Source organism: Bubalus bubalis, chromosome 12 (genome assembly GCF_019923935.1).
Source record: "Bubalus bubalis isolate 160015118507 breed Murrah chromosome 12, NDDB_SH_1, whole genome shotgun sequence".
Lineage (NCBI taxonomy): Eukaryota > Metazoa > Chordata > Mammalia > Artiodactyla > Bovidae > Bubalus > Bubalus bubalis.
The window spans coordinates 106,245,366-106,260,810 of record NC_059168.1 but is presented as its reverse complement, the minus strand read 5'-3'; the positions used below and the strand labels follow the sequence as shown (position 1 = coordinate 106,260,810).

At 40.3% G+C, this 15,445-nt stretch overlaps 1 protein-coding gene across 9 annotated transcripts in view; it reads right to left on the bottom strand.

Moving 5' to 3' along the window:
• CACNA1B (calcium voltage-gated channel subunit alpha1 B) overlaps positions 1 to 15,445 on the bottom strand; it is a 212,012-nt gene that overhangs the window by 73,081 nt on the left and 123,486 nt on the right. For all 9 annotated transcript variants that reach the window (XM_025262075.3, XM_025262077.3, XM_044926594.2 and 6 more), the window contains one exon: positions 14,818 to 15,035. In XM_025262075.3, the coding sequence (XP_025117860.3) occupies positions 14,818 to 15,035 (218 nt within the window). The remainder of the gene's footprint in view (positions 1 to 14,817; positions 15,036 to 15,445) is intronic.

Here is a 15,445-nt window from a genome sequence, read left to right as displayed (position 1 = left end):
ACGTTTTTTCAAGTGCTGAAAAAAAAAGAACTGTCAACCCAGAATTCTATACCCAGTGAAAATATCCTTCAGGAATGAAAGGAAAATCAAGACATTCTCAGATGAAGGAAAACTAAGAGAATTTTCACCTGTAGAACTACCCTAAAAGAATGGCCAAGGAAGGTCCTCCAAACAGAAAGTAAGCTATGGAAGAAGAAATATTGGAATATCGGGAAGGAAGAAATAAAGAACAATAGAAAGAGAAAAAATACAGCACACTTTCCTTTTCCTCTTGAGTTCTCTAAATTACATTTGACAGTGAAGCAAAAATTATAACATACATTGATGTACTTAAATACATGTGTAATTATACATGGGGAGGAAAAAGAGAGGCAAAATGTCTATACTTCATTCCGACTGATAGAAGGACAACCCTAGTGTATGGAGACATACGTAATTGGAGAAGGCAATGGCACCCCACTCCAGTACTCTTGCCTGGAAAAATCCCATGGACGGAGGAGCCTGGTGGGCTGCAGTCCATGGGGTCGCACAGAGTCGGACACGACTGAAGCGACTTAGCAGCAGCAGCATACATATGTAATACTTAGAGGAACCATCAAAAAACCAATACAAAGAGACACACTCAAAAACACTATAGATGAATCAAAATGGAATTCTAAAATATACACAAGTAACTCACATGAATGCAGGAGAAAGAAACCAGAGAAATAAAAAATAGAAAAAATAAACAGTATGCAACAGTACATGTAAGCGATAATATATATAATTATATTAAACATAAACTGTCTGAATATGCCTCCCCCAAACAAAGAATGGACAGAGTGGATGAAAAATACGACCCAACAATATGCTGTCTACAAGAAACTAACTTAAAATATAAATATATAGCTAGGTTAAAAGTAAAAAGATGAAAAAGATATATATCTTATATGGAAATATTAAATTAAAAAACAAGAGTGGGTATATTTATATCAGATAAAGTAGATATCAAAGTAAAGAAATTTATCAGTACAGAGAGACATATTACACAATGATAAAAGGGTCAAGTTTTTCAAGAAGACAAAATTCTAAATGTGTATGTACTGAACAACAGAGCTGGAAAATACGTGAAGCAAAAACTGACAAAACTAAACGGAGAAATAGTTATTTGATCTGGAAATTTTTAAAACCAAACTGAACGAAAATGTAAAGATGACGTATCAAAATCTGTGAGACACAGCTAAAGCAATACTAAGACGAAAATGTACAACGCTAAACGTTTACATTAGAAAAGAGGAAATACTTAATCTAAGTTCCTGCCTCAGGATACTAGTAAAGAACAAAATAAACCCAAAGCACAAAGAATGAATAAAATAATAGGGAAAGAAACTGAATGCAATTGGGAAAAGAAAAACCACAGAGAATGAAATAAGAATCCATTCTTGGGACTTCCCTGGTGGTCTAGTGGCTAAGATGCCAAGTCCAAATGCAGGGGCCCAAGTTTGATCCCTGGGCATGGAATTAGATGCCAAGCACCACAACTAAGATCCAGTGCGCCCATATAAACAAGGATATTTTTAAAAAAGAATCCATTTCTTTGAAAAGATCAATAAAATAAAAAAAATTTTTAGTAGGACTAACAAAAAAGAGACAAGACACAAAGTGCCAATGTCAAGAATGAGACAACAGCCCTCACTACAGATCGTGATGATGAGAGGGTAACAGGCAGGAAGGCCAGGGGTCTCCAAACTGAGGAAATAGCCTGCAAGTGTCAGACATTTTTATTTCTCTTAAGCGGCAGGAGAAAACAAACTAGCAATATTTTTTCCTTCTCTATACAAATTTAAAAAGAGGTTTCTTTTAAAATACTGTGTTGCCATAATGACATCTGGTTTCACCTGAAGTTAACTATTCTCAAACCTGCTGCTGCTGCTGCTAAGTCGCTTCAGTCGTGTCCGACCCTGTGCAACCCCATAGACGGCAGCCCAACAGGTTCCCCCGTCCCTGGGATTCTCCAGGCAAGAACACTGGAGTGGGCTGCCATTTCCTTCTCCAGTGCATGAAAGTGGAAAGTGAAAGTGAAGTCGCTCAGTCGTGTCCAACTTAGTGATCCCATGGACTGCAGCCTACCAGGCCCCTCCATCCATGGGATTTTCCAGGCAAGAGTACTGGAGTGGGGTGCCATTGCCTTCTCCGATTCTCAAACCTAGAGATAACCAATGCCTTTTTCTTATGGAAATGTCTGTCTTAAGCTATGCTAATGTATTATGCATTTACCCCAAACTCTGTCTTCAAGTTGGTTCCACCTCTTGGATCAGAACCTACTTGACAAACCAGTATGTTATACTCAGATATTGTTCCCCTAATCTATGTAAAGGAAACTATTTGTATGGTGATCTGCCCTTCTTCAAGATTCAAGTTAATCATTTTATGGCCCACGATGAACCATTTGGTGCCAAGATTATCCCAAAATGCATCTTATGGGTGAGGGGCCTGGTGCCATTCTGAGTTTTAAGACATTGCTTTCTTTAATTAACAGACTGCTAGTGACTATATAACATCCAGCTGAAGACTAGCAGGGGGGTACTCTTTCTGCCCCCTTCTGATGCCTATGTCAGAAGCTTTCTCTATCTCCTTGATACTTTAATAAAACTTTATTACACAAAAGCTCTGAGTGATCAAGCCTCGTCTCTGGCCCCAGATTGAATTCTTCTCCTCCGGGGGCCAAGAATCCTGGCGTCTTTGCGTGATTCAACAACAACCTTTCAATGACATCAAAAGATAAGGGAACACTACAAACAACTACTGGAGAAGGAAACAGCACCCACTCCAGTGTTCTAGCCTGGAAAATCCCATGGACAGAGGAGCCCGTTGGGCTACAGTCCATGGGGTCACAAAGAGTCAGACATGACTGAGTGACCAACACTTGGGTAACACAAACAACTGTACATACATAAAATTCACAGCTTCAACAAAATGGGCAATTCCTTCAAAAGCACAAACTAATGCCACTCACCCAATATGATTAGATAACAGAGCCCTATTAAGGGTAGTTTTTAAATTCTAATAGAGAAATGTTTCATCAGCAAATGTCTCCCAACGTTTAAAGAATTAACACCAATTCTACACACTCTCCTCCAAAAAAATAATAAAAAATACTGTCCAATTCATTTTAAGAATCAGCATTATTCTGATACCAAAATCAGAAAGGGTACAAAAAAGAAAACTATAGAGTAATATCTCTCATGAATACAAAAGCCAAACTCTCTAACAAAATACTATCAAACAGAAATCAGCAATATATAAAGTAATTATACACAAGTTTATCCCAGGATGCAAGGCAGGTCAATACTTGAAAATCAATCAATGCAGACTACCATATTACAGGAGAAAAAAACCACATGATCACATCAACTGAGGCAGAGACTTTGATAAAATTCAACACTTTAACATAAAAACTTAGGGGAAAAAAGAGATAAAGGGGAATTTCCTCAACTTGAAAAAACATCTTAAAAACAAAAGACTTACAATGAATATTATACTTAGTGGTGAAAGGCTGAGTGCTCCCTCCTCCCACAAGATGGGAACAAGCATTGGAGGTGACTTTCAGCGGCATGAGGGAAGAGGGGAAACAAAAGGCATATATATCAGAAAGCAAAAAACAAAACTGTTCATTTGCAGGGTACCTGATTCCTTATAGTAAATATTCAGTCCATCCTAAAGGAAATCAGTCCTGAATATTCATCGGAAGGACTGATGCTGAAGCTGAAACTCCAATACTTTGGTCACCTGATGTGAAGAACTGACTCACTAGAAAAGAGCTTGATGCTGGGAAAGACTGAAGGCAGGAGGAGAAGGGGATGACAGAGGATGAGACGGTTGGATGACATCACCTACTCGGTGGACATGAGTTTGAGTGAACTCCGGGAGTTTGTGATGGACGGGGAGGCCTGGTGTGCTGCAATGGGGTTGCAAAGAGTTGGACACAACTGAGTGACTGAACTGAACTGAAGGAACACTAAGGGGAAATACAAACTAAAATTGCATAATTCTTTTAAAATCTGGTGAAAAGGAAAATACCAAACATCAGAATCTATACAACACAATTAAATTAGTAATCAGAGGAAAATTCACAACCCTAAATAACCATATAATAAAAACTAAAGACTAAAATACACTAAGCCTCCCACTGAAGAAGGTAGAAAAGAATGACAAAGTAAAACAAAATGGCAGTAGGAGGAATTAATGAGAATAAAATTAGAAAAAAAATGATAAAAAACATAATATTAATAGAACTAATAAAGATGCTGGTTCTGTTTATAAAAATCCACAAAATTTATAAACTACTAACTATTTTAATCAAGAAAAAGGAGAAAATACAAAATATACAGGATAAAAAATGAGAAGGGGGAAAAAAAACACTGTACCAGAGGAAACTGTTTTAAAAACTTAAGCTACTTCTTTGTATCCATGTAAATACATTGGAAAACCTAAAATAAAAGGATCATTTCTAAGGAAATTATAATTTACCAAATTGATCTTAGGAGATAAAAAAAAAGTTTAAATAGACCAATATCTATTCAGAGGCAGATAATTTAATCTATTAAATTTATTTATATTAATTTAATTTAATTTAATTTAAATTTGTATTTATTTAATCTATTAAATCTATTAAATAATTTAATCTAATTTAATAATTTAAATCTAATTTAAATTATTTAAATTTAATAATTTGTTTTATTTAAACTTAATTTAAATAAATTAATTTAATTTAAATATTTAATATTTAAATAATTTAATTTGATTTGATTTAAATTTATTTAATCTATTAAATCTATTAAATAATTTAATCTATTAAATTATCAAAGGACTGTCCAACAACAAAAACCAAACCCAGATGACTTCACAAAGGAATTATACTAAATCTTTAAAGACCAAGTAATCCTAATGCTACTTAAACTGTCCCAGAAACGAAATGGAATCAAACATTCTAACTGTTTTTCCGGATCAGTAACAGGTGTACCCACAGAGCGCCTCCTCAGCAGCATTTCTCTGCAGATCACCCCGTCTTATTGCTGCTGTGGCGCAGTCGCCGGTCGTGTCCGGCTCTTTCGTGGCCCATGGACTGCAGGCTGCCAGGCACTTCTGTCTATTACTGGGTTGCAGTCGTAAGTTGTCCCCGACTCTTTTGTGGCCCCATGGACTGCAGGCTGCCAGGCACTTCTGTCTATTACTGGGTTGCAGTCGTAAGTCGTGTCCAGCTCTTTCGTGGCCCCATGGACTGCGGGCTGCCAGGCATTTCTGTCTATTACTGGGTTGCAGTCGTAAGTCGTGTCCGGCTCTTTCGTGGCCCCATGGACTGCGGGCTGCCAGGCATTTCTGTCTATTACTGGGTTGCAGTCGTAAGTCGTGTCCGACTCTTTCGTGGCCCCATGGACTGTAGGTTGCCAGGCACTTCTGTCTATTACTGGGTTGGCCAAAAAGTAAAATCAATGGAAAAACTCAAATAAACTTTCTGGGCAACCCAATATAATACTCACACTTCAGGAGAATATATGTATCTCTCATTACAGTGTTGCTGAGGTTTTCTTGACTGATGTTTATGTAGGAAAAATGTATAAATCCCCAGAATGCAGAACACTTTCTTTTAATGTGGGGAAACCTTCAGGCATGATTCCAAAGCCAGTTGGTCAGCTATCAGAATCATGTGTGGATGTTTGGGAAAAGTGTGAGCTTCACTGAAGGACGTGTCCAGGGCTACTGCTTGTGAACAGCCATTTCAACCGTCATCATCAGGAAACAATGTATTAAGTGTTTCATGTACTAATATGATAGTTTTTACTTTTCAGTGATTAACTGTGCTTGAGTTCTATTTTAAGAAATTGGTTGGGGATTTGAGTACAACCAATTATAATACGTTACAGTTTTTATAGTACATTAAATTTTTCCCACTTAAAATAATGGGAAATTGGACTCCCAATACAACATTTGATTTTTAGGAATGGATTAGTGAGGTTAAGCAAGAAATAACTATATGGCATTAATACTAAAACCTTACGACACTTGAACATAATGTAGGGAAATTACACATCTCAATACCAATCCAAAAATCTTCCATGCAGCATAATCAAACAAAGCCTAACATCACATAAAAAATAATTATGATAACCTAATGTAGTTTTTTGTAAGATTGCAAAAGAAAGCTTTTTACTATAAATCTCCATATGTAAGCAGAAAATATATGATCTCTATGGATGCTGAAAAGGCCTTCAACAAAATTCAACATGTATTTCAGATAAAAGAATACTTACTGAAATAGAAATTAATGAAGTCTATAACATGACCTAGAGCCAGATATCCAGGAATGTGAAGTCAAATGGGCCTTAGAAAGCATCACTACGAACAAAGCTAGTGGAGGTGATGGAATTCCAGTTGAGCTATTCCAAATCCTGAAAGATGATGCTGTGAAAGTGCTGCACTCAATATGCCAGCAAATTTGGAAAACTCAGCAGTGGCCACAGGACTGGAAAAGGTCGGTTTTCATTCCAATCCCAAAGAAAGGCAATGCCAAAGAATGCTCAAACTACCACACAACTGCACTCATCTCACACGCTAGTCAAGTAATGCTCAAAATTCTCCAAGCCAGGCTTCAGCAATACGTGAACCGTGAACTTCCTGATGTTCAAGCTGGATTTAGAAAAGGCAGAGGAACCAGAGATCAAATTGTCAACACCCGCTGGATCATGGAAAGCAAGAGAATTCCAGAAAAACATCTATTTCTGCTTTATTGACTATGCCAAAGCCTTTGACTATGTGGATTACAATAAACTGTGGAAAATTCTGGAAGAGATGGGAATACCAGACCACCTGATCTGCCTCTTGAGAAATCTGTATGCAGGTCAGGAAGCAACAGTTAGAACTGGACATGGAACAACAGACTGGTTCCAAATAGGAAAAGGAGTTCATCAAGGCTGTATATTGTCACCCTGTTTATTTAACTTATATGCAGAGTACATCATGAGAAACGCTGGACTGGAAGAAACACAAGCTGGAATCAAGATTGCCGGGAGAAATATCAATAACCTCAGATATGCAGATGATACCACCCTTATGGCAGAAAGTGAAGAGGAACTCAAAAGCCTCTTGATGAAAGTGAAAGTGGAGAGTGAAAAAGTGGGCTTAAAGCTCAACATTCAGAAAATGAAGATCATGGCATCTGGTCCCATCACTTCATGGGAAACAGATAGGGAAACAGTGGAAACAGCGTCAGACTTTATTTTTCTGGGCTCCAAAATCACTACAGATGGTGACTGCAGCCATGAAATTAAAAGACGCTTACTCCTTGGAAGGAAAGTTATGACCAACCTAGATAGCATATTCAAAAGCAGAGACATTACTTTGCCAAAAAAGGTTCGTCTAGTCAAGGCTATGGTTTTTCCTGTGGTCATGTATGGATGTGAGAGTTGGACTGTGAAGAAGGCTGAGCGCTGAAGAATTGATGCTTTTGAACTGTGGTGTTGGAGAAGACTCTTGAGAGTCCCTTGGACTGCAAGGAGATCCAACCAGTCCATTCTGAGGGAGATCAGCCCTGGGATTTCTTTGGAAGGAATGATGCTAAAGCTGAAACTCCAGTACTTTAGCCACCTCATGAGAAGAGTTGACTCATTGGCAAAGACTCTGATGCTGGGAGGGATTGGGGGCAAGAGGAGAAGGGGACGACAGAAGATGAGATGGCTGCATGGCATCACTGACTCGTTGGACGTGAGTCTCAGTGAACTCCGAGAGTTGGTGATGGATAGGGAAGCCTGGTGTGCTGCGATTCATGGGTTCGCAAAAAGTCGGACATGACTGAGCGACTGATCTGATCTGATCTGATAACATGACTTTATACACATACACACACACACACACCTCTCAAGCCCAAAACTATAATCTTACTTAGGTAGGCAGAAACAAGGTAAGGGGACCCACTAACTCCAATGTTAGTATATTAGCTGGTGCAACCAGGCAGCAAAAAAGAAAGAAAAAAGAAGGAAGGAAAACCTAAGATTTAGAAAGGAATAGTTAGAACTGTATTGCAAAGTTTTATATGATATACTTGGGGGAAAAAAAGACAATCAGTGCTAAAACTAATGAACGATTTGAGGATTCAGGAAAGTAGTCAGACACAAAATTAACATATAGAAGTCAATAGCCTAACATTCTGCTTCTAGCAGAAGTAATAACAGGGACCAAGTTAACCCTCCCATGAGTGACAATCAAAAACACCAAACATTAAGAAAATGAAAAGCCACAAACTGGGAAAAAATATTTGCAAATCACATATCTGATAAAAGTCTTATATTAAAATTATACAAAGAACTCTAAAAAGTCAACAATTAGAAAACAACCTAATTAAAAAGTGGGCAAAAAGTCTGTTTTCAGACCACAATGAAGTAAACTAGAAATTGATAACAGAAAGATAATTCTCAAAGTACACAAAAATTAAATAGCATACTTCTAGATAACATATGAGTCAAAGAAGAAATTCCAAGGGAAACTGTAAGATATTTATAACTAAATGAAAATGAAAACACAATTTTAACAAAGTTTGTTGGATAGAAGGAATTTATAGCACTGAGCGCATACATTAGAAAATAAATAAAAGTCCAAAATCAATCATTTAGCTTCCACCTTAGGAAACGAGAAAGAGAAGAGGCATTTCAGTCCAGAGGAAGCAGAAGACAAGAAATAATGAGAATTAGAGCAGAAATCAATGAAATTGAAAGCAGCAGAGAATATTAATGAAACCAAAAGCTGGTTCCTTGAAAGGATTAATAACACTGATAAGCCTTTAACCAGGCTAAGATAAAAGAGGGAAAACAAAAATTTCTAACATCGGAAATAAGAGGACACATCACTACTGATCCCATGGACATTAAAAGGATAATAAATTAATACTCTGAACAACTCTATGCCCACAAATTTGATAAACTGTGAAATGAGCCAATTCCTTGGAAGGATACAATCTGCCAAAACTCACAGAAGAAAAAATAGATAATTTAAATACGCTTATAGCTATTAAAGTGAAAGATCGAATCAATAATTACCTTCTAAAACACAAAGCACCAGGCCCAGATAGTTCACTGGTGAATTCTACAAAATACCTAAGAAAGAAATCATAGCCATTCCCTACAATCTCTTTCAGAAGATAGAAGCAAATTTGAACAAATTCTAGGAGGCCAGCATTTTACCCTAATACTAAAACCAGTCAAGACATCACAAGGAAACTATACACCACTATCTCTCATGAATATAGATTAAAAATTCTCAAACAAAATATTGGCAAATCAAATCCAAAAAAGTATAAAAAGAATTATATACCACAACCAAGTGGAATTAATCCCAATATGAGAGACTGGTCCAAGAATAAAAAATCAATTAATATAATCCATCATATCAACAAACTAAAAAAGAAAAATCATTTGCTCATATCAATAGGTACAAAGAAAAAAAAAGGCATTTGACAAATCCAATACCTATTCATCATAAAAACTCTCAGTAAATTGGAATAGGGGGAATTTCCTCAACTTTATAAAGAACATGTACCAAAAACCCTATAGCTAGCATCATACTTAATGGTGAGAAACTCAAAGCTGTCTTAAAAAGATCACATACAAGGAAAAGATGTCCCCCTCTCACCAATCCTTTTGAACACCATACTGGAAGTCCTCACTAAAGCAACAAGGGGGAAAAAAAAGAGAGAGAAAAATAAAAAGTTTACAGATTGGTAAGTAAGACTGAAAAAAAAAAAAAGAAAAAAAAACCACCTGTATTTGTTAGCAGATGACTTGATCATCTATTTAGAAAATCTGAAAGAATCAAAAAAAAAATTCCTGCAAGGTTTCAGGATACAAGGTTAACATACAAAAGTCAATTGTTTTCCTATATACCAACAATGAACAAGTGAAATTTAAAATTACAAACACAACACTATGCACATTAACATCCCCTCAAATGAAATCCTTAAGTATAAATCCAACAAAATATGTACAAGTTTTCCCCTATAAGGAAAACTATAAACTCCAATGAATTAAATAAAAGAGCTAAATAAATGGAGAGGCATTACTTGTTCATGGATGGAAGGATCCAACATTGTCAAGTTGCCAGTTCTTTCCAACTTGATCTATAGATTCAAGGCAATCTCAATAAAAATCCCAACAAGTTGTTTCATAGATATCAGCAAAGTGATTCTAGAGTTTTATAAGGTGATGTAAAAGACTCAGAATAGCCAACAGTTTAATTTCAAAGAAGACTGAAGTTAGAGGATCAGCATTACCCAACTTCTGGAGTGGGCTGCCATTTCCTTCTCCAGGGGATCTTCCCAACCCAGGGATCAAACCCGGGTCTCCTGCATTGCAGACAGACGCTTTACCATCTGAGCCACTAGGGAAGCCCGAGACTTACTACACAGCTATGGTAATCAAAACAGTGTGGTCCTCATGAAAGAATGAGCAAACAGATCAACAGAATAGAAAAGAGAGTCCAGAAATAGACTCCCACAAATTACAGTCAATACAATGGAACAAAGTCTCTTCAATAAATGGTGCTGGAACAACTGGACATCCACACGCAAGATAAAAAAAGAGAATCTAGAGAGATTTTTCCACCCCTCACAAAAATTAACCCCAAATGGCTCACAGGCCTAAACACGAAATGCAAAATTATAACACTCCTGTTGCTGTCCAGTCGCTAAATCCTGTCTGACTCTGCAACCCCATGAACTGCAGCATGCCAGACTTCCTGTGCTTAGTCGCTCAGTCATGTCCAGCTCTTTGCAATCCATGGACTGTAGCCCACCAGGTTCCTCTGTCCATGGGGATTCTCCAGGCAAGATTACTGAAAGGGTTGCCATTCCCTTCTCCAGGGGATCTTCCCAACCCAGGGATCAAACCCTGGTCTCCCACATTGCAGGCGGATTCTTTACCGTCTGAGCCACCAAGGGAAGCCCAAGAATACTAGAGTGGGTAGCTCATCCCTTCTCCAGGTGATCTTCCCGACCCAAGAATCAAACTGGGTCTCCTACATTGCAGGCAGATTCTTTACCAGTTGAGCTACCAGGGAAAGATTGAGGGCAAGAGGAGAAGGGGACAACAGAGGATGAGATGATTGGATGGCATCACTGACTCAGTAGACATGAGTTTCAGCAAACTCCAGGAGATAGTGAAGGACAGGCTTCCCATGGACTGCAGACTTCACTATCTCCTGGAGTCAGTGATGCCATCCAATCATCTCATCCTCTGTTGCCCCTTTGTCCTCTTGCCCTCAGTCTTTCCTAGCATCAGGATATTTTCCAATAACAAACATTCCTGCTGCTGCTGCTGCTAAGTTGCTTCAGTCGTGTCCAACTCTGTGCGACCCCATAGACAGCAGCCCACCAGGTTCCCCCGTCCCTGGGATTCTCCAGGCAAGAACACTGGAGTGAGTTGCCATTTTCTTCTCTAATGCATGAAAGTGAAAAGTGAAAGTGAAGTCGCTCAGTCGTGTCCGACTCTTCAAGACCCCATGGACTGCAGCCTACCAGGTTGCTCCATCCATGGGATTTGCCAGGCAAGAGTACTGGAGTGGGGTGCCACTGCCTTCTCCGAATAACATTCCTAGGAGATAATTAACAACTTCTGCTCTATAAAAGACACTAACAGAATGAGAAGACAAGCAACAAATTGAGAGAAAATGTTTGCAAAAGACACATCAGATAAAAGACTGTTATTCAAAATACACAACTAAAACTCAACAATAAAAATAACTACTTGAATAAAATATGGGCAAAAGACCTTAACAGACATCTCACAAAAGAAGATATACAGAGGGTAGATAAGCACATGAAGATGTCCCACAGCAAATGATATCAAGGAAATGAAAATCAACACAATCTGATACCACTGCACACCAATTAGAATGGCCAAATTCTGGAACACTAGCAATACCAAATGCTGTCAAAATGTGGAGCAACAGAAATTCTCATTCACTGTTGGTGGGAATGCAAAATGGTACAGCCAGTTTTGTGGTTTCTTCAAAACTAAATATTTTCTTGCCATATGAACCAACCATCATTCTCTTTAGTACTTACCCAAAGGAGCTGAAAATTTATGTCCACACAAAAATGTGCACACAAATGTTTATAGCAGCTTTATTCATATTGCCAAAATTTGGAGGCAGCCAAGATGTTCTCAAGTAGTTGAATGGATAAACTAAGGTGCATCCAGATAATGGAATGTTGAAATGAAGTGAAAGTCACTCAGTCATGTCTGACTCTTTGCGACCCCGTGGGCTATACAGTCCATGGGATTCTCCAGGCCAGAATACTGGAGTGGGAAGCCGTTCCCTTCTCCAGGGGATCTTCCCAACCCAGGGTTGAACCCAGGTCTCCCGCATTGCAGGCAGATTCTTCACCAGCTGAGCCACCAGGGAAGCCCTGGATAATAACATAATGGAATGTTCTTCAGCACTGAAAAAAAAATGAGCTATCAAGCCATGAAAAAACATAGAGAAACCTTAAATTGCATGTTGGTAAGTGAAAGAGGTCAATCTGAAGAGGCTACATACTGTATGATTCCAATTACATGGCATTCTGGAAAAGGCAAAACAATGCGGACCATGGAAAGGTCAGTGGTGGGAGTCACGGACGGACAGGCAGAGCACAGAGAGTTTTCAGGGTACTGAAAATATTCTGTACGTGTGGCCATACAGTGATGGATATATCTTATTATACATTTGTCCAAACCCACAGAATGTACCATACCAAGAGTGAGCCTAACGTAACCTATAGACTTTGAGTGATTATGATGTGCCCATGTAGGTTCATCTTTGGTTAAAAAAAAAAGCACCATTCTGATGAGTAATAGGGAGGCTACTGCATGTGTGGGGCAGAGAGTATATGGAAATCTTGGTACCTTCCTCCCAATTTTGTTCTGAAACTTAAACTGCTCTTTAAAAAATTAAGTCTCTACAATTTTTTTCAAATAAAATATTTAAAAGTGGGCAAAAGATATTAATAGGCACCTAACCAAAGAAGATATACAGATATTAAATCAGCATATTAAAAGAAGCTCAACATCATATGTTATTAAGGAATTATAAGCTAATAAATGAGATATCATTACACACTTACTAGAATGGAGAAAATTCAAAACATAGGCAGTACCGACTGTTGGAGAGGCATGTGAAGCACTAGGAATTCTCATTTATTGCTGGTGGGAATGTAAAGTGATACAGCCAATTTGTTAGATCAGGTTCTTAAAAAAGATAAATGCAGTTTCACCATATAGTCCAAAAATCACACTCTTAGATATTTACCCGAATGAGCTGGAAATGTATGCCCACACAAAAACCTGAACATGAATGCTTATTCATGAACATGAATGCTTTATTCATAATTGCCAAAATTTTCCAAACAACCAAGGTGTCCTTCAACAGATGGATGGATAAATAAACTGTGGTCCACCCCAACAACCAAATATTATTCAGCACAAAAAAGAAATGAGCTATCAAGTCATGAAAAGACACAGAGGAACCTTAAATGAACATGGGTAAGTGACAGGAGCCAATTTGAAGAGGCTGCATACTATGCAAATCCAACTGTATGACATTCTGGAAAAGGCAAATGACAGACACAGTAAAAGGATCAGCGGCTGCCGGGGTCAGGGAGGAGGGGCCACACCTAGGTTTCTGTGGACAAAAGCCAGGTGGGACCCTCAAGCTGATCCAGAAAGAATCATACCCAGGGGCTCATTTTGGGAGTCTGGGAAAACACACACACTACCACCGTGGGAGGTGAAACAGCACAAGGGACCAGGGAAAGCTTCCTTCCAAGGAAGCAGTGAGGAAGGGAAGGCTCAGCAGCCAGAGCTCCCACTGCACTGGCACACCTGGCACAGGGCACGGGTCCATCGCCCAGGCGAGAGCACCGGCACACCCGGCACAGGGCACGGGTCCATCGCCCAGGCGAGAGCACCGGCACACCCGGCACAGGGCACGGGTCCATCGCCCAGGCGAGAGCACCGCAGGTGAGAGCATGTGTGTGCTCGCATCTGTGTGTGGACAGGTCTGCACACACGCAGGCGGGTGGCAGCATCTGGGTCTGCCTGAGACTATATCTCCATCTGGAATTCACGTCAGCTCTGCCCCTGGGAATGCTTTCTCTATCCTTGGTGCCCACGAAACACCGGTGCCCTTGCGCATAGTGTGAGGGGCTAGTCTTTGAAACCAGGAGGTTGACATTTTTATTATCCTGCGCCCTCAGTGCCTGAACATGGTCAGTTGTGGAACCACCGTTCCTTCAGGACCTCAAGCAAAGGCCTGGGAGGAACCGCAGAGCAGGGACCAGGCAGCATGGAAGGCCACCACCCTGAGACCCTCGTCCTCTCCCCTACTAACCCCCAACCTCAGTCTGGTCTGCGGCCATAGTTCCTGGCAGCGCTGGTATGACTGTGAAGAGCTGTAACCATGTTGCGGTCTGTCTTCCCGACGAGACTCTGGGCCCCAGGACAGCCAGTCACGCTCCCTCCTGCTGGGCCTCGGCACTAACACCGTGCCTGGCACTTACCTGGGAACTTGCAAATATTTTTGGAAGCGAGGAGACTAAGGCTTAAGTGACCGGTAACAGTGAGAGTGCTCCTCTGGGCCCCGGAAGGCAAAGGGACGCGGAGGCACAGATGCCGACAGCCAAGACTCTCCAGCTGAGAGCATTCAGAGGCAAGCTCTGTCCCCAGTGGCCGCTGCGGAGCAGGAGGGGAAGAAGGAGCACAAAATGGGCCCACACAAGGGGGCCCTGCCTAGCTGCTGAGGGGAGATACTCACTGGGAACAACCGTGGTCTCCCCGGGAGGCCCGGTCAGCGTCACTGGGATATGCACAGCGGTGCTCAGATCTGAGGGCTGACTGCCCATGCGAGTCACATTCCGCTGATTGTCTGCATCCTCTGGCTGCTCTTCCACCTTCTCTAGACAAGTGCTGGGCAGGGCATGCACAGGGCCCACACCAATGACCACACTGGCCTCCAGGTCACAGTGCGACTCCCTGCAACCAATAATGCACATCAGAGTGATGTAGCCCCAAACTCCTATTCTACCTGCAAAACCCAGCTTCTTAAACCCCTATCCTGATCAAATAAATCCCTGACCACCTCCTCTGTTCTGATTTTTATCCTATACATTCTGTGTTTTGGGATCTGAAAGGTAGGGTTGCAGCTGACTCACCTGTTTTTCCCTGGCAAAAGGCCAGGCATGGCTGACATCACATTATGTGTATGTAACAGAACTGTTGGCAGAATAAAGAAGCCTGGAAGAGGATGTTACCCTAAGCCTACCTATCTGGGGCCCCACCAGGGCCAAGCACAGAGCTCTGCAAAGACATTGCCCTAGGTGGGGCTGATCCTGAGCTGCAGCCTCTGACTATGAGAGTTCCGGGTGGTCTGTGACCTGTTGGCA